Below are 26407 nucleotides of genomic sequence, written 5' to 3' on the forward strand. Positions count from 1 at the left end.
TCTGAATATGTCATTTGCTTTTAAATTGCATTATCATGCAAAATGAAGCAGAAATTTGATGAAACTCGGAAGGATTCACCTGAGTTAATGGAATATGGGTTTAAGAGGGAACTAATTATCCCAGTTTAGCAGGGAGTGAATTTGTTTCTTTGGAAGGCCTGATTTTGAATGTAAACATTAATGGCCTCCTTGATTAGCATAAGAATCGCCTGTTGTTGTCCTGCTCGCTCTGCGTCCTATTGGATATGCATCTGTGCTGCTCCAGACACACGCGCACGAACACACACGCACACACAAGCTTTAACACACATATTACCTTTCTTATCTTCTAATGATGCCATTTCTGTTTTTATTGTTTAGCTAATCCATAAAATTCATTTCTCCAATCAAATTACAGCTTTAAGGAGCAACAGCATTACTGGAAGCAGTTTTTTTTTTTCTTGAAGCCAAAACAAAAACAAGCTCCAACTGTCGAGGTAAAGGACAATATTTAATAGAAGCACAACTGAAGAGGCTGAGTCATTGTGATGTTCCTTCTTTGCTGTTCATGCTCTCTTCGCGAAGTGTTGATCTGTGAAACAAACCAGACGAATATGTCATTGCAGTATAAGCGAAGGAGAAAAACGAGGGGAAAAATAAGGTGCAAAAGGAAAGAAAGGTATCACGGGACCCAGGTGAAGAGTTAAATTAAGAAAAAGGAGGCGGTGAGGAGAGTGAAAGGGCAGGTGAAGAAGGGACGCTTTGACTTGGGGCCTCCCGGGGACGATGACCTTATTTCAAATTCTGGGTGAGGGACTATAGTTAGGCAACTGAGGAGGCCCCCCCCCCCCCCCCCAGTAAGTCTCAGATACACACACACACACACACACACACACACACACACACACACACACTCAAACCCACTTTCAAGGCTGAGTTTAGGAATAGAGAGCCCCCCCCTGAAGTCTTGCAGCTCCCTCAAAGGCCAAGCTGCTGCCACTGTGGTTAGTAAAGCTACACAATAGGTTACAGCGTACAATAGTCCTCCAAGGTTCAACTCTGTATCCTTGGAGGAATAGTAGCAAACTAGGAGCTAAATCCTTCTTTGAATATCATGGGAGAATGAATGCACACATTTCGACATTTAGTGTTTGACAGCTGGTTTGCTCAGCATGCCCCAATGTTTGTGTAAATTCTAGATATACTGTATTAGACTTTTGCCCTTTATTTACATGCACAGTGTCAATTTAGACTGTGTAAATAGCTACACTGAGGTAATTGCATGGGCAGAACATTTACATGGTTCAAAATAAATTCAGAGATGGACAAGAGGTGACTTATGCCCTTATGACGAGTATTACCTGGGGACCTCTACTAATTTGTAATAATTGCGGAGGCCGTCAGTGATCTTAATCCCATGTAAATCTGCCATGTGTGTAATTTGTCAAGTCAAATTTTCTTCCCAAATTACCTTCCATATTTCACCAAACATTCTGTTGATGTATTGATACAGTACTTTTAATCAACCCCCAGTGTACATATATTTAAAACAAAGAATAGAATTATTGAAACACAAAAAAGAAGTAGCTGTCTGCACAATCAAGTTGACTCGTGTCCAGATGTTTACAATTGAAAGCCTGTGCCCATGTAGACCTGTCCGGAAAATTCCACATCGTGGCAGCGTCGGCTCTTGAATGCAGCGTTTTTGGCGGCAGGGATTTTCAGGAGATGTTGACGGCACCTTTCAAAAGCCTTTTTTTTTTACACGAGCCGACTCATACTGTTAGTTAAATCACAGCCGCTTTTGTTGTCACTACCAAAATATTTTTTGCTGTACAGGAACACTGCTTTGCATCCAGCTCACTCACATTCAAACAGACCGGCTGTTAATTCAGTTTCTGATCATGGCCTTAGTGGGTCAAAACTCCAGCAACATTTGTAGTACAAAGAACTACTTCATTATGAGACCAAGATATAAAAGACAACCAATATTCATTTTATATTTTTCAATCTGTTAAATACAATTTATTTCATACCCATCTTATTTGAATGTTCTTTGTAATGTGTTGTAAAATGACCTTGATGAAGGCAAAAAGCTGAAACACTCTCTATTAAATCCTTCTTTATACGAAACTTGTTGCTGGTTTTTACCTCTCCAGACTTTTACCCTTCTCTGAACACCTCTTTAGAAATTGGTGAAGTTGAGCCAGGAACCCTTACTCTGCTTTGGTCAAGACCTCAAGAGAATAAACTGTGTGTTGTTTAGAATACAGCTGTAAATGATCGTTATAGCGCTGCTTCACTCTGACATCTCGTCCTGACTTAAAACACCAGAATAATTGGGAACATCTACAATTCCACGACAATTGAGCAAACTCTGTCTGCTGGTGAAGATCATGTGATAAGATCAAAAGGTCCAGGGCTTGTCAGATTGTCCTCTAAATCTGGCTTTTTAGTGGCCAAATAAACGCACAGTTTGAGAAGGGGTCTTATTGGTGTGAAAACCAATGCACCAGTTTACACAACCACTAGCAATCATGCTGTGTACACCCAGTGGCCTCTTCCCAAACAGGAGCATCAAAGGTTCTCTATACGACATCCCGAACATTAGCTTCAAACCACTATTTGCTGTGTAAATATATAGTACAGTAGTGTGTCTACCTGAGCAGAGAATGAAGTCACTCTCCCTCAGCATGTGTTGTAATCCGAGCCTCTCTGTGCTTTGTTTACATAGCTCGTGCCTTATAGTGCATGTGAGCATTTGTTTGAGCCATTGTCTGCACTGTTAGCGCTTTTAGCACCGTTAGCCGACTCAGCCATCGCTATGCTTGATATGCTCTAATTTAGCACCTTTAATGCCCCTTTCCCCCCTGACACCACATCCACTTTGACAACCTGACCAGTGTTGGCATATAAAATAGCATATTGTAACGCTGATTCCTCTGTTTACTGTGTAGTTACTGCATAGTCACTTTTCTTGGGTCATGGCTGAAGTGAAAGCTAGTGACGGCTTCTTTAGGGTAACTTCTCAACCGCCTTCTCATTTCTCCCAACATTGGTTTCCTGTCATCCACCCTCCTTATCTTGACCTCTGTCACCCTGTTTTGCTACAGCCTCTGCAATTTAGTGCAGAAAAGTGCAAAAACATGCATCAGCCCACCAGCTGAATGGGCTGCAGAGTGCATCATCGCTAACAAGGTCTAAGGGCCAAAGTGGTTAACTGGGCGTCTGTCTCATGGTCTTCCTCCCTCACGATCGCTCCGGCTCTCTTTCCGTCTTCTGCCTCCCGTGAACCACCCGTGCTGCTCTTACCCGCTTCATTCTTATCCATTTTTTTGTCTTGTCAATCTCTATATCTGGACAATGTCCATCGTGAGAGGTTTCGTCATCATCAAAGAGAGATTCTCCATTAATGGGCCTTGACCTTGTCTGACTATACTTAAAAACTCTGCTGCTAGGCGCTCTTTCTCATAATCACTACCCTCCACACCCCCAACTTTCCATTTCACCTTGTCTCCTCACCGTAATCTCCCGATTTTTTTTCTTCTTTTTTCTCCTCCATAAATGTTCTGCTCCTCTCACCTTACAAGAACCCCCCTCTGTTGTTTGTGGGGGCTTGCCTGATAGCCATTAGTGTTACACCCTATTACATGAGTAATGACTGACTGTGAGCTCTAATTAGAGATGTGTTAGGGAGAGCTGACTTACCCCCCCCCCCCCCTCCTCCTTCCTGCTTTTCCGCTGAGCTGCTACTGTGGCTCCATCGCCGTGGCGACACCATTAGCACAGCACCTCTAAGAGTTGCAACTCCTGACTGTTAAAACCATTACGTTCATTACAGACCAATCAGAGGGGAAGGTGTTATGGCTAATTGATAAGCTGAGCAGTGCATAAAATCTTGTCTCTAATTGCCCTGCGGGAAAAGGAGAAAGCGCCCCGGGAGAAAGAGACAGTGAGAGAATGAAAGAGAGAGAGAGGGAGAGAGAGAAAGTGAGAGAGAGAGAGAGAGAGAGGGAGAGAGAGAAAGTGAGAGAGAGAGAGAGAGAGAGAGAGAGAGAGAGAGAGTGGGGCAGCGACTGGCGTGCTAATTTCAAAATCTGATATTTTTCCACTCGAATAATTTAGCCTTACAATATGTCTTCATCCAAACATGCTGTAGATTTTTTTCTCTCCCCCTTCTTGAATAATGGGATGTTTCTTCTGGGTTTGTCATCTGTGATAAGATGATTATCTGAAAGGTCTGGGGCACATTGTGAAGAGAGTCTCGCCTTCTCTGCTGGAGTAGGTAATCCTGGGTAATAGCATTATGGACACAGTGTTTTCCTAAAGCCCATGATTATCCACTGCTGTTTGCCATGGGATTGACATTGGCCTCCCTGGTCTCTCTCTCTCTCTCTCTCTCTCTCTCTCTCTCTCTCTCTCTCTCTCTCTCTCTCCTCTTCTTACTCTTTTTCTCACTTGTTCATTTCATCCTGACTCACAACTCCATCAAGCCCTTGTATGATCTTCTCTTACAATTCAACCAAGAGAAGAAGATGAAAATAGAGCACATGGAGCAACAAAAGAACATGAATTGAATTTGAATGGCATGTTCTCTCCGTCGAAAAAAATTCCCCCTTTTCAGTTTGTTTGTTTGGGGTGACCATCCTGCTCTAAAGCTTAATGCAGACACAAAGCTTTATGCCATTAACTAAGATGATGGATGATGGTTGTAGCCATTACCAACTCTAAATATTCTCAACAGTGGATCGCATTTATTTTATGTTTTAACATATTGTGTTTCACATTCTGTCATTTTACCTTCGTTTTCTTTTGCATGATATGTTCTTAGGCTGCTTTCATGTTCTGGTGAGCTAAATGTTCCACTTTGGTGGACAATAAAGTCTTCTTCTGTTCTTTTCTATTTTGCTCAATTAGACGTATAACATACCGGATTACATGCTTTCTTATTCAAGTTGGATCATCCCTGCTAACATTTTTAGTTATGGTTTAAGAGGGAGTTTAAAAGCAAATAAGATACAAATTCTAGATAAGTATTAATCTCTTAACTCTTCGTGATGTGTACGTTGTTACCTCTCGCTGTTTTTGAGGTCTTCAGGGTTTTTTTGTGTGTCGTGTTATGGAGATATGTGTTTGAGAGCGACCATATGAACTGAGCTAAGACCTCTGCTTTTAGCCGATTGGCTCACTCTTCCCTCAACGCTTTTAGGCCTGAACCTGACCTGATCTCTCTCTCTCTCTCTCTCTCTCTCGCTCTCTCTCTCTCTCTCTCTCTCTCTCTCTCTCCCTCTCCCACTCTCGCTGTCTTTCTTGTTTTTTTTCACCTCTTATATATTTTTCAATATTGCCTTTTACTGAGCTTTACCACTTTGTGTCAATCTCTGCTCGCATGGTTTGTGTGTAGTTCTTATTTGATGCAGTACATCTCGCAAAGTGACAGAGTAATCTCTGGTGAATCAGTAAAAACGACAGGACGGAGAAGTTTTAATCTGCAGCGACAGGATCTTTCTCCTGGGACGAAGGAATATGAAGAGGTTGGTTAACCACCATCGGCTTAGTGAGTGTAACTCAAGAAATAATAACAACAACAATAGTTATCCTGACATTTTATACCAGATGTAATCTTACTTTAACATGTTTAAGGGAATGTAGGAAATAAAGCTTATATGAGCTCAGCTGTGTGTGTGTTATGAAAAATGTAACAGATCCACAAAATTCCAAAACAACCCTTATGACTTACAAAAAATGATTCATACCTTTGATCTGCCAACTCTGCTTAAGAATAGTTAAAGCTTCACTATTCAACATATTTATAGTAAGAGGTGCTGCATATGTGTGTGTGTGTGTGTGTGTGTGTGTGTGTGTGTGTGTGTGTGTGTGTGTGTGTGTGTGTGTGTGTGTGTGTGTGTGTGTGTTTCCCCACCTAGAAGCTGTCAGAGCCACATGCTTGTAAGCTGTGCAGGTTCATATAGACGAACATCTTATTGGATGCTGTGGACTTCATAGTATGAAGCGATATTTGAGGATCACGTTGGTGGACGCAGTGTATGTCCCGAGTAAAAAACAGCCTCAAAAAGCCAATCCCCACCCTCTCCTTGCATCCTACTCTGCTCCAGGATTAGTAGTGTGGAGTCAGTATCCAGGAGAACGCGGAAGGGGGTGCGGGGCTCCTCCCCAAGTCCTCGCCCCTCCTCCCCGAATGCGGCACAGCTGCCTCTCAGAACCCCGCCGCTCCAGCCCATTCATCCTGGAGAGCCAAAAAAAAAAAGAGTGGCTATTTATTAGAATACTTGTTTTGTATTGTTCTGTGCAACACAAAAGACGCTTCATTGTGTTAGAAGCAAGCCCCTTTCGCAGAGAGAAACAATAACTTGGAATTGTCTTTTTTGGAGTGTATAATAAATGTCATTTCTTCTTGTCTCTGCCCCTCAGTGTGTGTTGAGTGGTGGGTTTGGGCACCGGGCATTGGATGGCCTTGGCACTCGAGCGGCCAGATTGTAGTGGGAGTAGCGGTCTTACATGAAGCTTTGGAGGGTTTAGGACGGCTTTAGGAGTATGGAGGGAGAAATCTTGCCCACTTGGTCTGGAGTAGAGGGAGCCATGGGGAACATGCGTAAGTTTGCATATGACGGTTACGCATTTGTAGTATTTATTCTGTAGATGCATTAGTAGTTGAACTATCTGTGGTGAGTAAAATCTATTTTTGTAAAATAATGAAAAAAATGCTAAAAAATAATAATCCAATAACGCGTTCTGATCTGTAATTGCAAGTGTTTTTTGTTATTGGTAAGCTTTATTTCGGAGCGTCTGGGTTCTGCTGTGTTCAATTCAATGCGGATGATGCGTGTTTTATTTTGGGTCAAGTGAGCCGCGCGGGGCTGCACAGAGCGCGCTGCTCTGCGCCTCATGGTGCTACCAGTTGCTCTCCGTCTGATTTTCCGAGGTGACATTATTTGCTCCTGATCTGTTCGGGAGTGAGTGGTAATAATGTCTGGCTGGATTAACCGGGCGCGTGCTGTAAATATGTGGAAGTGTATTCAGTCGCGCATTGTTTTAACGCGGCTCGATGGCTGTCGGTATTAAGGTGATATGGTTCTCTCGGGGTTTTTTTACTTTTCAGGAAGCGGAGGGAGGCGGGTGAGAGAGGTGGGGGCTGATTGTAAAACAAATTATATTAGGTGTAGATTGAAGCTCTAAAACAATTCCTACCTTACTCACGTGAACAGGTGATCACAACTATTTTTTCCTCCCAAAAGCCCAAATCAACCTTTTCCCGCGCGCTTGGCTGTGCAGACATGCACCACACGTGGACTTTTTTTTTGGGGGGGGGGGGGGGTTATAGGTTAACTGTTTTAGAAAAAAAGATCACAGATTAAAGGGGGTAACCCGAATAAATTTGGCCTCTTGTTATTTTATTTTTTCACTTTTTAAGTGTGAGAGAGTTACTAAACGAGTAATTTTGGAGTTTGCTGAGATTAAAAGGCTCAAACACCCACCGGGTGTGAGACCTGAGTTGTATTTATTCCTAATCCGTCTCTTATTTATTTATTCATTCAGGAAGGGGGGGGTGATAACCGCTTTGACCCTTGGCCCCTGCCGTACACCATCATCGCAGTGCGCACATCCTGTTGCAGAGGCCGCACACAAAGGACCGAGGAGGTTTGAAAAGAGGTTTGGTAAAAGAGGAGTAACTGATGGGGGATGACAGAGAGAGTAAACAGGGGCCACCGGTGTCCCAGTGTCATTGTAAAGACTAATCCTCTACAATCCCAAACCCACTCCACAACGACAGAAACACATAATAATGATGACGATTTCATGCATTTTCTCCATCGATACTTTAACACCGTGACATAAGATTTTTATTTTTATTTTTCATTAATCATGTGTTTCTTTAACAATACCATTGTGAATGCTTGTGACGTGAATGTAATTCATTTAGACTGATATTAAGATATATGGCTCAATGCATTAAAGAAAAAAGTCTGAAAATGTTTTTTGTTAAATTTTGCAATATATTTGCTTGTATTACTGGACTTCTCTGGTTTGGTCAATTAAATACTACTCCTTACTTTTCAATTTAGCAATATAGTTCTACATATTTGTCATGTGATAAGTATTCGTATTAATATTGAGTCACTTTTAGCTACCAGCGTATTTCCCCTTTCTTTATTATAAGAGGCCAGTGTGCCGTCATGGATTTTCTTTATTTTAGTTTGTTTATTTGTTTTCCTGTGTGACAGCGTCACTGGCCCTCACCGCCCTGCAGCTCCCCGGGTTGTCATTATATTGTCATCTTCCTCGGGCCTTAAGCCACGCGGCCTAGACCACTGGAAACGTGTATTGACCATTGTGATATCCCGTTAACCCTATTACCAAAGACGCATGGATCTGTCCGAGTGATCCCGCTCCCTCAGGCCCTAAACAGAGAGCCATATCAAGCTAAGCCCCAATTAAAATAAAAAAACAGCAAAGGACGATGGAATGATTAAATCGTTAGTCTCGCCGCGGGAAGTGGTATTTCGTTTTCCCTTTCAATTAGGGGTTGATTGGGCTTTTCAGGGGAGGTCAGCTGTGAAATCTGGATTATATATGCGCGGGCTCGGAAGACGCATCCATCGGCTCTCTCTCACGGTTTCCACACGGCTTCCTGGGTGTTAAACCAGGGACTTAAAGTGTTCGAGCCACGTCAAAAGTCCACAGAAAATGACAGCAGCAGAGCCGTTTACATGTGCTCTGTCTTTTCATCTTCAGCTGCGGGCACAGGCTCAGTCAGGAATCATTCACCATCGCCAGCAGACGGCGATATCGATGCTTTGCCCCGGCAATTTCACGTGCTCAGGGGTAAAAAACCTCTTTCACGGCATCCTCCGCGTGGAGTGTGTGTAATTTCTCTCTCTCTGACACCTACTATTACTACATACCTTAATTACACACCTGGAGAGAGAGAGAGAGAGAGAGAGAGAGAGAGAGAGAGAGAGAGAGAGAGAGGTGCTCCACCGGTGCCTCTGATTTTGAGGCGCCGGTGGAGCACCACGTCGCCTGATATAGAATTGATTTGGGTAGACTGTAATTCCAGTCCATACAAATAGAGTTGGGCCCGGGTTTATATGAAGCACGGCAGATTTGAGAATAACCGTTAAATATGAGGGGACATGTTCTGAAGTTCAAGCGCAAATAAAGAAAATAAATGGGGAGTAAACTGATTTATATGTAAACTTTTGTTGAAGCCTGTGATTTTAAACGCCGCTGCATATGGAGGCTGTATCAACAACGTTTACCGAAACCATGTTCCTTAGAATATATTTAGATGTTTGACTCATGGTGCTCAAAGACTGCACCCCGCTACATCCCTGCTAACACAATCTTAGTTATTTTTGTTTAGCTGATGTCTCTGAGAGCGTGTTTGGAAATTTCAAATGCCTTGTGCTATTTGTGGGATTGGCCCTCCTTTCTGCCTCCTCCTCCTCCTCCTTCTCCTCCTCCTCCTCCGGTGTGTTCATCCTCTATGGTCCTCTAGTCACCTGACCAAACGCCATGCAAATCACTCTGCTGTTAGAGCCCCATTGGCCGCTTGTGGCTCATTTAACCGCTGTCAGTGCGCATCATATGGCCGCCGCTTTAACCAACTTCTTAACTCCGACAGGGAAAGTGGCTCGAATGCGCATTCTATCACAGTGGATGTGAACCAACCCAGGCGAAGACAGCGTGAAATACTGGTTGGAGAACATTTTATATCCCTTTTCGGATTATTTTTTGTCTCGTATTTGAATCATTTGGGGTTAGAATATCTATTCTGTACCCCAGTCAACTTGTGCGCACCCGATCTCGTGCGTGCCTATCTTGAAATAGACTTTTTTTTCTCTGTTGGTGGCGAAGTTTAAATCCAGGTGAATGTATAGCATGATGATGGAAACTGACCTGCATTCCCCCGGCCCCCAAACGAACACGACCACGGGGCAAACGGGGCCGAACGGCGGGTCCAAAGCGAATCAGGAGCGGGTGAAGAGACCGATGAACGCGTTCATGGTGTGGTCCCGTGGGCAGCGGAGAAAGATGGCACAAGAGAACCCCAAAATGCACAACTCTGAGATCAGTAAACGGCTGGGCGCCGAGTGGAAAGTGATGTCCGAGGCGGAGAAGCGCCCTTTCATCGACGAGGCGAAACGGTTGCGAGCCATGCACATGAAGGAGCATCCGGATTACAAGTACCGGCCAAGAAGGAAGACCAAGACGCTGCTGAAAAAGGACAAATATTCCCTTGCCGGTGGACTGCTTTCTGGGCCCAGTGGGGGCGGTGGAGTTGGTTTAGGAGTCGGAATGAGTTCATCCGGGGTCGGGCAGAGGTTAGAGAGCCCCGGGGGTCACGGAGGCTCCGCCAGCTCCGGCTACGCGCACATGAACGGCTGGGCGAACGGTGCGTACTCGGGGCAGGTGGCTGCTGCCGCGGCGGCCGCGGCGATGATGCAGGAGGCGCAGCTCGCCTACAGCCAGCACCCGGGGAGCGGAGCGCACCACCACCACCACTCGCACCACCATCACTCACACAACCCCCAGCCCATGCACCGCTACGACATGACAGCGCTGCAGTACAGCCCCATCTCGAACTCTCAGAGCTACATGAACGCTTCTCCATCCGGCTACGGCGGGATCACCTACACACAGCACCAGGGCTCCGGCGTCACCTCCTCAGCCGCCATGGGGACGTTAGGGTCGCTGGTGAAGTCGGAGCCGAGTGTAAGCCCTCCCGTCAGCAGCACACACTCACGGGGTCCTTGCCCCGGAGACTTGAGAGAGATGATAAGCATGTATTTACCGACCGGAGAGCCGGGGGACCCGTCAATGCAAAGTAGACTCCATGCCTTGCCGCAGCATTACCAGAGCGCCACGGCTGGAGTGAACGGGACGGTCCCTCTAACACACATTTAGAACTCACAGAATAATTGAAAACTGCAAACGAACACATAACCAAATATTTACCTCTTTTCTAAATAACCCCGGTCCCGAAAACTACCTGCATTTTGTACAGAATGTTTATGATATTGTAAATGAAGGGTAAATAGCAAATTCATCTTTTTTTTCTTTTTTTTTTTTAATAGCCACCAGTGGAATTATATAACGAATATGATGCTGAGATATTGGTGATTGTGCTACCATCTTTTTGTCCATTACTTCACAGTCTTAGTTGAGGGTTACGCCAGGTTCACATGGGGGGTATTTGGTTCAATTGTCTCATACTTTTGGGGGTTCTTGTAAGTTATTGAAAATGAGATAACGTGTCATAATCTTAAGAAAGTGCTTTAAAAGATATGGGGGAAATCACCTTCTTTAAACATTTGTGTTCATTTGCAGAAGCCTGTGTCTTAATTCTTGGAAACCATCTCTTTTTATTGTAACACTCTAATTATTGTAAATTGTGAATAATTTTAATATTTCAAAGGATGACGGGCAACTGCTGTTGTAATTTAAGTGCTTTTCTGCAAGTGAAAAGCCCTGATATTGCAATGAAGAAGAATTGAATAAATTTCACCAGATGTTGCTTTTGATTCTTAAGACAACGGTCTTAGATTGATTATTTTCACAATGTTCTTACAGGATTGTTTTCACGTTTTAGGACACAAGAATATCACCCAGCCTCCGCTCGAGAAAAATAGCCACCTGTTTAAATTGTGACACCACATGATCCCACGAGCTTTTAAATAGCCTAATTGTTTGTGCGTAATTGTGCGTAAAAGCCACAGTCTGTAGGCCTCCAAGGAAACATCATCATCCTGGTGTTTCCTCGGAGGCCCACAGACTGTTTCACGGGCTTAACCTTAATGTGAGTAATGACAAATGTATTCATAGATTATGGAAAAGTTTTTTTTTGTGCCAGGCCAAACAATATTCAAGCTAGATATTATATTATAATATCTAAACAAATCTGATTACGTCAATGCCTCATGCGACGAACCACCTGTTAGTTTTATTAACGAGATGTCCTCATTTATTAATGGGAATAAGAGGTCATGCTTACATTATGCTATTAATTGCTTATGAGCTATGACAGTATTTATATAAAATTTAAGCAGCAGAAATGTTTTTATTAATTCAAAATGTCTATTTTTCTAATGAATTGCAAGGTTGTGTCAGACTTACAATTTTTTGGATTAGATTACATCAGAATATAAATAACGAAATGTTCTTCAACAAATGTAACAACAAATCAAAAGGCCATATAACTCATTTGCTTTGATATTGACTTTTTAAGTATGAGTTTGTGTTAGGCCTTTCAAAAAAAAACCGAATCTGAATATAATACAAATAATCATTCAAATAGATTCATATATTTTTCATGCACTTAGAGAAATTTAGTTTGTGTTTTGAACACTTGACTTAAATAATACGACTCGGGCCGAAAAAGTAAATAACAGTAATAAATAAGAAATACATGGCGCATGGTGATGCAAGAATTGTATTTATTTCAACATAGAAAAAACCTCGTTTTATCATCCTCTTTATCTGGCTTTTGGAATTTGGAAAAAAATATCTCAAGCGAAATATGATATAGCTTATTTATATATTTATAGCTTCATGGTGATCAACAATACAACAGACCTCCGAGAAAAAAATAGGACCATCTAAATCTTGCTAACAATAGAACAGTGCTCAAAATGACACATTTAATAACTGTTATTTTACCCACGGTGTTATCCTCATTGCATAGTCCCATCATCGTTTAGTTTAGCTGAGAGGCAGGAAAGTAAAGGGAACCGGGAAAACTACACGAGGCACAAAGGGATTCAAACAATACATTCATGTTTTATGAAACTACAAGAGATGAATTAACCGTCTGTCATACAGTTGAACAGGAAGACACACATCTTATAGTTCATGTATAAAACTCGGTTGCACTCACAGCACAATGAAGAGGATGAAATAAGTCCAGATTGAATGCGTGCATCCTCAACATGCGTACATCTAACAAAAACAATACGGCCTAAATGTTGCGCAGACTGGACATAAACTTCATTGGCCAGGCACGCTCGCGACATTGGGGTTACTGATGACTCATCAGAATTTCAAAGTCGTAGATGTTTACTTTGAGAGGACTTTTTGTCACCTTTGTACAAAAGCACCTCCAATGCGAATCAGACATGTTCGAAGGAACAGATACCCTGTCGTTCACATATTTAATCTTTTTTAAATGATCAAAAATTGGTCTGAAAATGACGTCACTTTTTGACAGACCGCAGCTGGGTTTGACATGTATATATTTGTTATTGCCTGTAGGTCGCATGTAGATACACGCTAATAGCCATGCACATGCAAATGAGGGAAAATGATGCCTACTTAGGCATTTTAAAATCAATTAATCTCAAATACATAGTTAAAGGGCCTATTTCACACTGATGAAGACTTGCATGGTATGTCAATTAAACCTGTTAGGCCTCATAGTAAAGCGTGTAACGTTTGGCTGAGCATTAATCTGTTGAAAGAAATCAGAGGAACAATGTCTGGAAATTTGTTTTCAATTCCGACCCCCCCCCCCCCCCTCCAACAACAAAAATTCGCATCTATGGAGACATCTCTCCGCACTGTAGCGCGCGCTGTATGGCATGGGATGGCCTCCTCGTGCGTTTTGCATCTGTTTCTATCTTATCTGTTGATGTGAAGAGATGCGGATTAGCACTGAAAGCACAGAGAGGCGGAGCGCGTCACGGCGCATCGCCTGGCTAAAAGAGGAGCGTTCTGGCAAATTTAACCCGAATAAATTACACCTTGAGGTGGAAGAGGGGTAAGTGTAGGGTGCAACGCATAAAGGCTCCGAGGCAGCGGGGTGTGGGTGTGTGTGTGTGTGTGTGTGTGTGTGTGTGTGTGTGTGTGTGTGTGTGTGTGTGTGTGTGTGTGTGTGTGTGTGTGTGTGTGTGTGTGTGCCTGTGTTCGCGTGCCTGTGCGTGTGTGTTTAGCTGACCGGCCAATAAATCTCTCCACCGCGCGATGCTCTTATCTTGTAGCCACCGATATATTCCGTGCTAGGAGGCCATCAGCACCAGCGCACACTCGGTTGCTCGTAAAGCCCCGATCCCTTGCACTCCCTGTCCTAAATGGGGATAATTAGCGTCACTTTATCACGCCTCTGCATATTTTCTCCGCGTTCCCGTCCCCCCCCCCACCCCTCCCTCCTTTTCCTAAAAAAAATTACCAAACAGGCTGCTCTCGTCGCCGCTCTGTCACAGAAGATTATGGAGACAGATTGCACAGAGCGAATGTGCCGGGCGAGATTAGCGCGGAATAGAGAAAGCAACTGGGCCAATGAATTCCTCGGAAGGGCCTTATCGTGCAATTACACGTTGACATGTTTAACAATCTTGCTGCCTCTTAATCCTGCAGTGCTGCTCTATCTACCCACAGCTACCGCGCTATATGCCGGCACACGGACCTAATGCACCGAAACGCGGCACAAATGTCCTAAAAGTGATGAGAAATTGCTTTATTTTCAAACTTTGTCAAGCATTCAAACGCCTTTTTTATTTTCTATTTTTTGTTTTGTATTTTTCAGATTTCTCCGTTGTTGGAATAACATCAGCACTGGGACTTTTTGACAAGAGGTGAGATATCAAAATGAAAGAAAATCCAAAAAAGATATTTGGTGTATTGTTGCCCTAAATCACTGTTTCCCTTTATCGACTAATCGAAAAGTGACAAAAACCCCAAGAAATGTTTGCATGCCCATCCAGATTTGCGATGTGAAGCAAAAAGTGACCGTTTTGTGTGGACTTAAATGTAGACTTTACCATCTCTCTGCCCGACACACACACGCACACGCACACACACACCACCACGTCCCGGCCCACCGCCCCTCCCCGTCCCTTCTGCCTGGCGGTAGCCTGTGTCGGGGCCTGTGTGGGAGTGATTGTGGAGCGCCACTGTAGGAATTTGGCAGCGACCGTGGTTTGGAGAGCCGCCCCACGCTGAGCCCCATTCAGCGGCCAGCGCGCTGTGAGGTTGGGAAGTTTCAGTCAGCCGTACAACTCAATGGCCCCCACAAAGGCGATTACAAGCCCCAGCGCATTCCTGTAGGGACCTGGGAGCGGCGCAGGTGCGAGGGGGACTGGGGTAACCCGTCAGAGAAGTGATAAAAAACGGGACAGTGCTGGGGGGCCACACAAAACCAGCCGCTCCGCGGGAACCGGGGAGTTTTTTGGAGGAACGAGGAGAAAGGAAAGAATAAGTTTGGAAGAAGATGGAAGTTTGGGGGGTTGGGGTGCAGCATACTGAGTGGCCTCACTGTCCATCACCGAATGAAAGGACGAGGAGACTCTTAATCAGGGCTAAAGCCAGGATTTCACTGAGGTCATGAGTCCAAAGTCCCCCAGCACAACACCCATCTGGACATTTTGACTATAGCCCGTATTTAAAAACAGAATTTTATTAATTCATTTTAGTGCTCCGTTATATTTTCTGTCAACTTTATTATGGTCTATGTTCCAAAGTTTCTGCAAGGTATTTAATGCAGGTGAAATATAGCTTACTAAATGTCTTTTTAATATATGTTTTGATTTTAAGACATTTATTCTATAAAGTATTTTGATCTCAAAAACCCAGCATGTAGGCGACTACATGTATCTGAAAATTAGCGGCCTTGTATAGTGAAATAAGTCTAAGCTCTACAGCTGATATGAATTTAGTCTCACATAAAGGGGCTTTGTTAAGAGCACCGTGACACTTTTGTAGGGAAAATTTTCCTGCCTTACTCTTCATTAAATACAAAATAAAGAACTTTTTATCTGCAAGCAGATGAAATACAAAGTGTTCTACTGAATTGTGTGTGTGTGTGTGTGTGTGTGTGTGTGTGTGTGTGTGTGTGTGTGTGTGTGTGTGTGTGTGTGTGTGTGTGTGTGTGTTATGAACAAAGTAACAGATCCACAAAATTCCAAAACAACTCTTATGACTAACAAAAATGATTTGTACCTCTGTGGGTTAAAGCTTCACAATTCAACATATTTATACCAAGAGGTGGATCAGATTACTGGCAAGCGTGATTCGAGGTCACTCGTGGGGACAAACCCACCGAAAGTTTTCACCGAACTCTGAGGCTTCCCTCCGCTCTAACGTGCCTTGCCTAACTTGTTTGAACTCATTCTTTTGGTTTTCATGCCAGCAAAGTCATCAACTTAATTTCCAGCCATAGCAGGAAGTTGTTTTAAGCAAAGAAGTTCCGATAAACCCACATGTCGTTCACTACCTGTCCAGCACCGGACAGCAGACAGACTAAAGCCCCTTCCACACAGCCTGTTCAAGGTGGGAAAGATACGCTGTTATTCTGCCTCAACTAATGTAAAAGGTACAAACACAGAATGGGGGCACAGAGTTGTTCTGCCATTAAACCGGCAGCGGATCCGAAGGAAGTCACAGAGCCGAGTCAACGTCAGTGTAAAAGGGACAGCCAGCATGGCGGATTACACGCGCACACACTATACACTGACTCTGGCCCGGGGGCGTGCTCACCTCATCTGTGCACTTTGAGAGCAAAATTAAGAGGCTAGATCCATGAGGAACATTGTGTTCTTGTAAACAGGTTAATCATAAACAGGTTGGTTGTATAGATATGGATGATGGGGCCAGCCAACACCGGGGAGAGGATCCTCGAGGTGATCCTCCCACACCGGGGAGCAACCATCCCTCAAACGTCAAGTTGAATCCAGACTGTGCGGATCCCACCTGTTGAGAAGTGTAAAAGTATTTTCAGTCCATTATAAAACTTACCTTGACTATTATGAGACAGCTAGACTGTGGGGGGCTGGATGTCAGATCACTTTGATTTCATTTGAGTTACACAGTGGTTGATGATGATTGCATAAAGGTCCAACATGTACCATAACACCTGACAGTGGGGGGCTAAAAGTCTCGTCCCCTCTGTTCCGGCGCCAGTGGATACGCGTCACACCTATTGTGCTTCCAGAATGCCAGCATGCTGTCAAACATCACAAACTGGTGGCAGCTTTATGCCGCCGTTGTTTCGTTCAATGCAAAAAGCAAAGCCGGCGTAACGTCTTGGAACAAAACAATATTGACAGTTAAACATACTAAGCAAAGTAAATTAAAGTAGTTTACACCCTTATAAACAGGTTTATAACCAAGGAGATGGACGGTAGCTATGTGTTACCACTTACTGGTCGGAAGAGAGACATTTCTTTTAAGTAACTTAAAGAGTTATCACAGATCAATACAGACTTTACTGACATTCTTGCTTAAACTACATTTAAATTTGACATGTGATGCCACAAAAAAGACACAAATTACACCCCGCGGTCCTTCCACCTCACTCCGAGCCGCTGGAGTTAAATGGTGCTTTGAGCATAGACTGCATGTAAGAAGTGGATGTAGTTGTTGTGACGTCACCCATTGGTTTGTGGACTGCCGTTTTGAAGCCTTGAGTTTGGCGTTTTGGCCGTTGTCTTCTTGGATTATGGCCGTCTCCATCTTGAGTTTTTGCAACCAGTGAACGGAAGTGACTATATTTTGACTGCGGAGAGGTGACATAGAGACGCTGTATACTGCTCTGGTAGCGGTAGTATTCTAGCTTTATGTCCCTCTAAAAGGGACCATGATTTTATAAAATGAACATCATGCTGTATTGAAGAAGACTTGAAACTAGCGATTGAGGCCATAAACTCTTGAATGTTTCTTGAGGTAATAGATTAAGTGAGAAGTAGAGTCATTTTCTCATAGACTTCTATACAATCTGATTTATTTTTTGCAACCAGAGGAGTCACCCTCTAATGGCCAGTAGAGAGAATGCAAGTTTAAGGCATTTCTGCATTGGCTTCATTTTTCAGAACCGAAGGTCGCCGCCTGGCTTTGAGCCATGAAATGGCTGATGTGTTTCATCTAAGTACAATCATATGATTCAAATAACTTTGATATGATGTGATACAAAAGTATTTTAATTAACTGATTGATGTTATATAAATGGTTTTATTAAAGCCTACAACAAAGTCATCAACAATAAGTCCATAGACACATTTGTAGATCAGTGGATTGCAAAATAAAACATAAGCAGAATGCATGTTCCCATTCAAAGCAACATAGCAGGATGGTTGAGTAGGGTGTCTCTGCAGACCGGAGACTTTAAGAGGGTGTGGTAACAGATTGTTATAGTGAAATAACACAAACCTGTTTAAAGTGGAAGTAGACAGTTACTGTATTCTATTATGAACAATGAGTTAATAAGCAGACAGCATTAGTGTTAAAAAGTTGCCTACTTCCAATTTAAATGTTGATTAAAATGTTGCTGCATGTTGATACTTCGATCCTTTAACCTAAAAAATGTTGTCATGACGGTTAACTTGACATGTGACAAATATATGAATCATATACAGATGTAATTAACACCATGTTGTGGTTACAGCTGCTATTTCTGGTTCATCCACCGATTAGAAAGACGTTTAGCCAGATTAAAAACGGATTAACAGCTGGTTCAGGTGGCACGTTGGGGAAATTATTATGTTGACTGAAGATTGTAAGCCTCTGATGGGCCAAGTTTAAAAAGTGATAAGCAGTTAACAGTTGTCTGCAGAGACACAATCTTGGGATGGTCAGTGCAGCGGCAGCTTTTCTGTGTACCGTTGCCATTGCAAAGAACCGTGCCACAGAACAGATTTGCAACAAGTTGGACGTACTCACGCCAGCGTGACGTGTAACACAACAGTGTCGGCGTCCAGCGTGTGAACGTGTAGTCCAGTCATTACGGCTGTCCCTTTTACAAACCATTCGGCTCTGTGACCGCCTCCACCGCCGGCCAAGTAGCCGAGCGACAATGTGTTTTATTGTTCGCCATACCCCTTAATTTATATTCCACTTTACCCAGCCCTTTATACCGCATGTACAGCACTGCAGCCCTTAGCAAGTGTGCTTGGAAAACTGGCGTTTCATACAAACTTATCTTTTTTACTTTTGTAGCTCTGGCCATCAGTTCACCAAAGTAATTGCTGAGATCTCAGTATGCAGCTACGTCGCTAAAGAAATACGTCCAACAGGGCAAGAAACACTAGCAGCCAGACAATCAGGCAAGAACCCAAGGACGAGTAATCAGTGCCTCTACAGCGAGCGTACCTCTCATTCCCCACCAGAGGATCATAAAGAAGATGCAATGAATCGCATGAGAATGAGCCGCGCTAGTCACACGCAGAGACGTGTTGGAGAGGAAACTCTCACACTCTCATGTAGACTACCTCGATGGGATCACATAGATATATATGTGTGACCTGAAAAGGCACATGAATAAATGGGTCTCTCGTATGAACACATGGGACTTCATCTATCCCTTCAAATACTTGAAATCATCTACAAGTTCAAAAGAAGAATTACAGGAGTGTGGATCTTTTAACGTTAAACTCCATTTTCTCAGGGTCTCCGTGTGCCCTTTTCAGGTCAGACAAACTTTGGTGCCAGTGTCCCAATCATCCGTGGCAATCAGAACATCAACGAAGGGTCACATGATAGGTTTTAAGTATCCTCTACAATCCTGTTTTTGCACTTGAAGGAAGGCTCTTTGGCCCAATATTTATATTTTTCTCTTTCAGTCGTTAAGTGCATCCAAAAAGAGTTTGAACGAGTTCGACAGAGTTTCCTTGACAGCGCAGGTCAAACTATTACAGGAGCCCAGGAGTAAAAGTCGGAGGCGTGTTCATGTGTTTCAGACAGGAAGAAATTCTTCTCAATATAGGTCAACATGTCACAGGAGTCAGCACTCTGTTAACGCATTGCTACGGGTATTCTTTGGCCGCAATTAGCTGTCAAAAATGGAACTACCCCACTTTTTAGTTTGGTTGCATTTCAAACGCAAATCAAACGAGCACTGAGCTCGGAGCCGCAGCTGCAGCTTTCCATAGACATGCATGGCAGCTCGCTGCAGGCCACACTGTGCCGGTACTTGGTGTGTTTCCAGCGTAAGAGGTGAGGAAGAATAGTTTGAAAGTAATGGCGCCTCCTGCAGACTAGTATTACTTTCTTTCTTGTTCTTCCATCCCTCCCACTTGAACAGACTCTTTCTGAGTTCGGGGTGGCTGGTGTCACGTGCTATGCTCAGTGCTTTGCGTGTGATGGCAGTGTCAATGAGGGCTGGAAGGTTGGCAGTAGGGAGACCAATGATTTACACATTTTGTGAATGGCATTCATGGTTCTCAGATGATGTATCTAAGGGACTTTTCCTGACTTCCTTCCTTTTCCTCTTGCGCGACCACGACGTTCACATTTGTGTTTTCTAGTGAAATGTGTCAACAAATGGATAGATAGCTATGAAAATTGTTACACAATTCATGGTCACCTCACAATGAATATTATCACTTTGGCAATTGGCATCATCAGGTCAAAATGTGAGTAAATATTTGCCAAACTTAACTTAGCTGTACTTTGTGTTTGGAGCTAATTATCAAATGTTAGCATGCTAATGCGCTAAACTAAGATGGTGACCCTAGTAAACATCACCTGTATAACATGATGCTGCAATCACATCATATCATGGGGTTGATGTATTTATGACAACTCTTTAATCCTACAACTGTCTTGATGACGTGAACACTTGCAAGACTTTAACAGGTGAATCTACCTCATCTCTACTCTACCATATGATGTGAACATTGTGAGCATGTTAGCCTGCTGATGTTAGCATTTCCCTCAAAGCGTCGCTGTGCTGAAGTACAGCTGTGGACTCTTAGTCTTGAACACATTACAAATAGCTCACCGTTTGACTGACAGGCTCTTGCGCTCACTGGCTCCCGCTAACTCAACAATTCGCTCAATAGAGTGTGGTGTTCAGCGCACCTGCAGTGCTTCTCTATCGCTGGCCCACACACATGCGTACCCACCAGATGCTGTAAAGGATTTCTGCTCCTCTGTGGCAGGTGATAATTCTCAGCGCAGTAGAGAATGAGGTTAATGTGGGGTCAAATGGTTCAAATAAGAAACAGAGGTTTTATGGTGCCTGCTGTACACTGATAGCTGTTTGAACCGGCCGACCTTTGAACTCTGCGGGGTCAAGTGATCAACAAACCGGCTCGTTTAGATAGGTCAGATTGGAACAAGTGAAAGATGTGTATGTCACAGCAATATGTCCGAGAGGAACAGATAAATAGTTTTTAATGATTATAACCCTACTCAATTTGTTTCCGGAGCCATTAGATTGTTGTCAGCTATCAGACTGTTTAAGGTGCGGGATACATTTAAGTAATTTGTAATTGAATTGATAACCTGCTGGCTGTTAAGCATTCAGTTAAAAGAACCATGTACTTGTGTGTCTGTTTCTATCTATGAATACACACATGTACATATTGTGCACAGTATATATTTGTTGTAGCACAAACCCTACATATGAAACTATGGGGCGCTGTTTGCTGTGTTCTGCTGTGTCTTTATTTATTGACTTTTGACATTTGATATCCCTACAAATCAATATCCTCTCTTTGTCCATCTCCCTCTTTCTCTGTCTGTCTCTCTCTTCCAGCAAACTGTCCATCATGGCTATCACCAGTGGACATGGATCACTGAGGGGCCTGTGATTAACAGATAGCACCTCGTCTCCTCTGCTGGCAGGCCATCATTATGACGAGCACTAGAACATAGGTGCTGTGGGCGAAAAAGACCTTTAGGAAAATGTCAACGACAGTCAGAGCCCCAAATTTCCTCCATTCACTCTTTCCCATGTGATGCTACCTCCTCTAAACCCCTTAATTACTCAACCCTTTTCTCCTATTGACCAATGTTTTGTATCTAAGTACAGTGTCTGGTTTCAGAGTATGATTTTATTTGATCTTTTTATCTTATGTGGCTTACCTAAAGGTCAGCCATGAAAATCATCGACAATAAAGAAGAAAAAAAACAACCCCAGTCCTATATTTCACCCATCTAAGCAGAAACAATAAACAGCTCTCGTTTCCCATTCCCTTTTACTGGAGCCAGCTTCACTGTCTTAATACTCTTAGTCCCTCAGTTGGCATGTTTTCCAAGAACCCGCTGCATTTTCAGATTTGTAAAATCCGTCAAAATGCCTGTAATGGATATTTCTACAGCCTTCAGTGTATTTAATGTGCCGTGTGACCAGCCCAATAAGAAACTTGTACTGATCTGGCACTTGGGACCAGAGCATCAGTAGAGAGAAGCCTCAGTCAGTGTGGAAACAGTGTGAAACAGGATGTTTTCATTTTAATACAAACCTCTTTTATCAAAAGAAGCAGAAAGAAAGTAAACATTTGTTATTCACATATCATCTTAGGTGTCAATTAACATCTTTCCAGTGCATGAAGTGACATGTCATGAATATTTCTATTTTACATTTTCAAAAAAAGAAACCACTAATTGAACAGTTTTCTTCACGGATTAACTGTCCTCTTGTGAGACACATCTTTTACTATACACTTTCATTGTACAGTCTGTTTTACTGTTGTGTTAGCTTTAGCTGAAGAAAAAAAAAGGATTACATATTAAATAAAATCTTGCATCTTATTTCTGCCTAAGAATAAAATATTCTGCTTCTTGTCTTCTTTTTTTTCCACATTCAATTTGGGAGGTAAATTAATACTTCAAAGTGAGAAGTTATGGGAAAGTTTTAACATTTAAACCATGTGTTAATTTCAAGGCTTAAATGCGCCCTCAATTAATTTACCATCGCCCCTAAGTAATTGATTTTAGATAGAGAGAAAGAGAGAGGTGGGGGGGTGATATGTGTTGATGTGTGAAAACCGCAAAAGCCAACAAATGAAAAATAACTAACGGCATAATTGCTGTGAGCGTTGTAACCTTGCTTTATTGATTTTTTTTTTCTTTTTCCATCAAGGCATTTGGCTTACATCAAAGTTAGGCCCGTAATAACACAAGTCGTTTCTCCACTTTCTGTGATCATTTATATTTTGCACACTCACTCAGCCTCTCGGTCTATCGTTGACTCGTTCAGGTGTGTGCAACCAACCGCACAAAGACGAACACTGCTGGGAGAAGAGTCCAGCAGTGTGTGTGTGTGTGTGTGTGTGTGTGTGTGTGTGTGTGTGTGTGTGTGTGTGTGTGTGTGTGTGTGTGCTGAGGTAAAGACTCGGTGAACAGACACAGACAGAACGTGTACAGGGACTAGATAATGAGCATCTCAGGTGACTACATGCAGTGATTACCAGGTTGCTGGTGTTATAGGAACTATATCGCATAAACATACACTCCCACTCTGTGCGCACACACACACACACACACACACACACAAACACACACTCTTGAGAGATCCTTGGTTATCACACCCTTCCAGACTGTTCTGAACTACTTATGGAAAACACACGCACATCTCAAGATGTGGCCACTCTTGCCAATATGAGCCCAGTGTTAAGAACAGTTGTTGTCGTTGTCGTCGTGTGGTTTTTTTTTTAGCATCTCTAAATTCCTAGCGTTGCTAAGGTGCTTTGGGAGGGGATTAACAGAGGCTGGCGCCGATGAGCAAGCCTTGCAGATTTCCAACCAGCAGGAAAAAGACAAAGGAAGAGGGGAAAGAAGGAGGAAAAACAGCAGAGGGGTTTGACAACAGGGAAATTGCAGTAACAGCTTGTGTAAACATGATGACTTGAGAGAGGTAAAGAGGTAGAAATGAATGAGGGCCGAGCAACGGAAAGTGAGACTAAACAATAAGTATCCTAAAGAGGAGGCCTTAACTTTTACACGGCCGAGGCAGAAGAGTCTCCTTTTCGCTTTCTCCTCTCTCCGCCTTTTCCTCTGAATCTAGAGAAATGTTTCTTAACCCCGTCTCTCTGCATGTCTCCATCTCCTCACTCTCTTTTCATGCGCTCTCTTTCTCTTCCCTGCCCTCTCTATTTCTTCCTATCTCTTTATTTACCCCAAGGGCGGTAGTTTCAGATCCAGACACTTTTGTCTCTCTTTCTCTCTGTCACAACTTCAAACAGCGCCGGCGTTCGGGTCATGCTGATGTGCCCGGAGCATTGGTGACTGTGCCTTCTCAGGTGAACGTCTCCCAGCGTGTCCTTGATGACACTCTCTCCCTTTCTCCCGTCGCGCTGCTTTTAATTAGTGTAGTGAGCAGCGGAGACAGCAAAGACAGCTGAGCCACATTTACCAATTATCAACCTGCTTGGAGGTACCTCTGCGACGGCAATGCGATGCTTTTAATACTTCTGCGGCTGCAAAGAAAAAACAACAACACACAATTACTCATAAACTGACTGAGAAGAAAGGAGCATGTCTAGATTTTCACTAAATCCCTGGATACATGCTCAGGGAAGAAATCAGAATGTATTTTCGAAGAGTGAAATCTCCATTAGCCAAAGAAGGTGCACCAAAGGGAGGGAGGTCCACATGCTTTTCTTTGAATCCTCTCCTCAGGCTCAGCGTCTCAGGTAGAGTGTAACTGGATGCGGCCTGTTTGTGGAAGACAAGGCACTTGACCAAGGGCCAGCACTGCCCCTCCCTCCCCTCCCATCCCCTTGCTCCCCTCTCCTTCCACTACCTGGGTCAGGTTACGCCTCAGCCCCCCCACCCCCTCCCTCTCCTACTCCTTTCCTTGAGTGGTGGCAGGTAGCGTGTTTCTCAGCACACATCGGTGTCCGCGGATGTTGAAAAGCATGTGTCTGTATGTTTGTACTCTACCCAGAAGGGTGTTTGTGACTCTGTTTGGGCTCGGCAGCTGGGCTCCTGTAACTGTGCCCGTCTCGGCCGTGCTGGCTAATGTGACTGGGTTGGCTCAGGCGAGGAGGCGGCTGTCTTTCAACCACTGATCCCTCAGAACTACTCATCTGATCAGGCTGGATGTGCGCTTCGCGGCTGCCGGGGTCACACAACCCAACCCCGGGGTCAACCAGCTAATTACAGGCCGCTGTGTCCTCCGACTCTGTCACCGCCGGGGAGATGGGGAAGGTGGGGTGTAGAGGGAAGAAGCCCGAGAAGGAGAGAAGAGAGAATATTGACTTAGACATCAAAAGGTCAACAGTGAGTGAGTATAACCAAGCTGTGTACGCATTTCCCCGCCCTTCACTTTTGTGAACAGGGGAAGAGTGTGAAGCTGTGGTTTTGCAGCATCTTGGTCACACCCTTCCCAGCCCTCAGGCAGAGATAGAAGCTTAGACCCATGGGACCGGAGCTGTGTCAGTGTATGTGGATTTATGTATCAGCCTGCAACTAACTTCACATACAAGGACTGTGCCAGTTTCTGTGTCTTTGTCTCCAAGATTAACTACAGCAGGAAAGCCAAATATATCGCCCCTATCGTGACTCCACAGTGAGACAGACTCTGCTTTTAAGACATGGAGAGTCCAAGTGTTGTGCGTGATTTCCTCTCGCCTGAACTTTGGCTGTGACCATTGACTGAACTGGGATTTGAAGGATGCTACACGCTGGCACCAGCCATAGAGAGAACACACATACACATACACACACATACACATACACACACACACACACACACACACACACACACACAAAATATGTACCAAACCACCATTATACTACATGAGGCTGCAGGTTCATTAATCACAAATGCGAGGGCTTCACAGCCAACGTAGGAAATTAATCAAAAAAGGGGACATTAATCACATGCATGAACAGCAGTAGTTACACCTGTGACAATGCCATCTGATTTAAACGCGTTACTCCAGACGGTGTTAATGATGCCACCCAGGGCCAGGAAAAGCAACCTCTCTGCGATCACTGAAACAATAATACACCGACTCTGAAGCAATTTTCTTACATGTAGTCGTGGGGTATGCTGATGCACGTTGCACAGAGGTCAGTAAGTGTTGCAGCAATTACCAGGCGCAGCTTTTTCCTCACAGCTTGACCACTGGGTTATTCACTCTTGACTGTAGAAATGTCTGCTGAAATTATATTAGTCATACTTATTACATTTTATTTACTTCCCATTTTGCCTTTACAAATGTCAGTTGAAAACCCAAAAAATAAGTTGCTGCCAGAAAGGTCCGATTTGCAATGATGAAGAGTGGAACTGACGTGGATGTAGCCTACATGTGGTGTGTAGAAATAGTAACATTGTATATGTGAGCGATAAATACTGAAATAGAGGAAAGCCTCAAGCACACCCCGCATGTGTGGTTACACTGCCCTCTCTTGAATGCACTGCAGTGCATCCTGGTGATGTGCTGCAGCAGTGCAAGATATAGAAAGTAAAAACCAAGATTTCAAATGAATCCGAAATCCAACACAACTGGTGGTAATTTTAAATTAGAAGGATTTGAACCAACCTTTAAGGACAAATGATAATATCATAGGGAATGCTTCACAAGAAAATACAATTCAAATTGAAGTTGTAAGGTAGTAATACTGCTACATTGATTCCATGTATTCCTCTTTTTGTCACTCAATCGCAGGATCTTATGTCTTGTTCCACTCAGAGAAACATGTTTTTAAATTGTGCCTCAGTTGAAAGAAATCCGTTTTCTCCCAA

At 43.5% G+C, this 26407-nt stretch overlaps 1 protein-coding gene across 1 annotated transcript; it reads left to right on the forward strand.

Moving 5' to 3' along the window:
* The first annotated feature begins 9012 nt into the window (after positions 1–9012).
* On the forward strand, positions 9013–22465 carry sox1a (SRY-box transcription factor 1a). The gene is made up of 3 exons (XM_068705014.1): positions 9013–10716; positions 14522–14570; positions 21467–22465. Exons 1-2 carry the CDS (start codon positions 9874–9876, stop codon positions 14540–14542), a joined length of 864 nt encoding a protein of 287 aa, XP_068561115.1. The 5' UTR covers positions 9013–9873; the 3' UTR covers positions 14543–14570; positions 21467–22465.
* The last annotated feature ends 3942 nt before the right edge of the window (positions 22466–26407 follow it).

Source organism: Cebidichthys violaceus, unplaced genomic scaffold (genome assembly GCF_023349555.1).
Source record: "Cebidichthys violaceus isolate CVI_PGR_0920_01 unplaced genomic scaffold, fCebVio1.0.p SCAF_11, whole genome shotgun sequence".
Taxonomy (NCBI): domain Eukaryota; kingdom Metazoa; phylum Chordata; class Actinopteri; order Perciformes; family Stichaeidae; genus Cebidichthys; species Cebidichthys violaceus.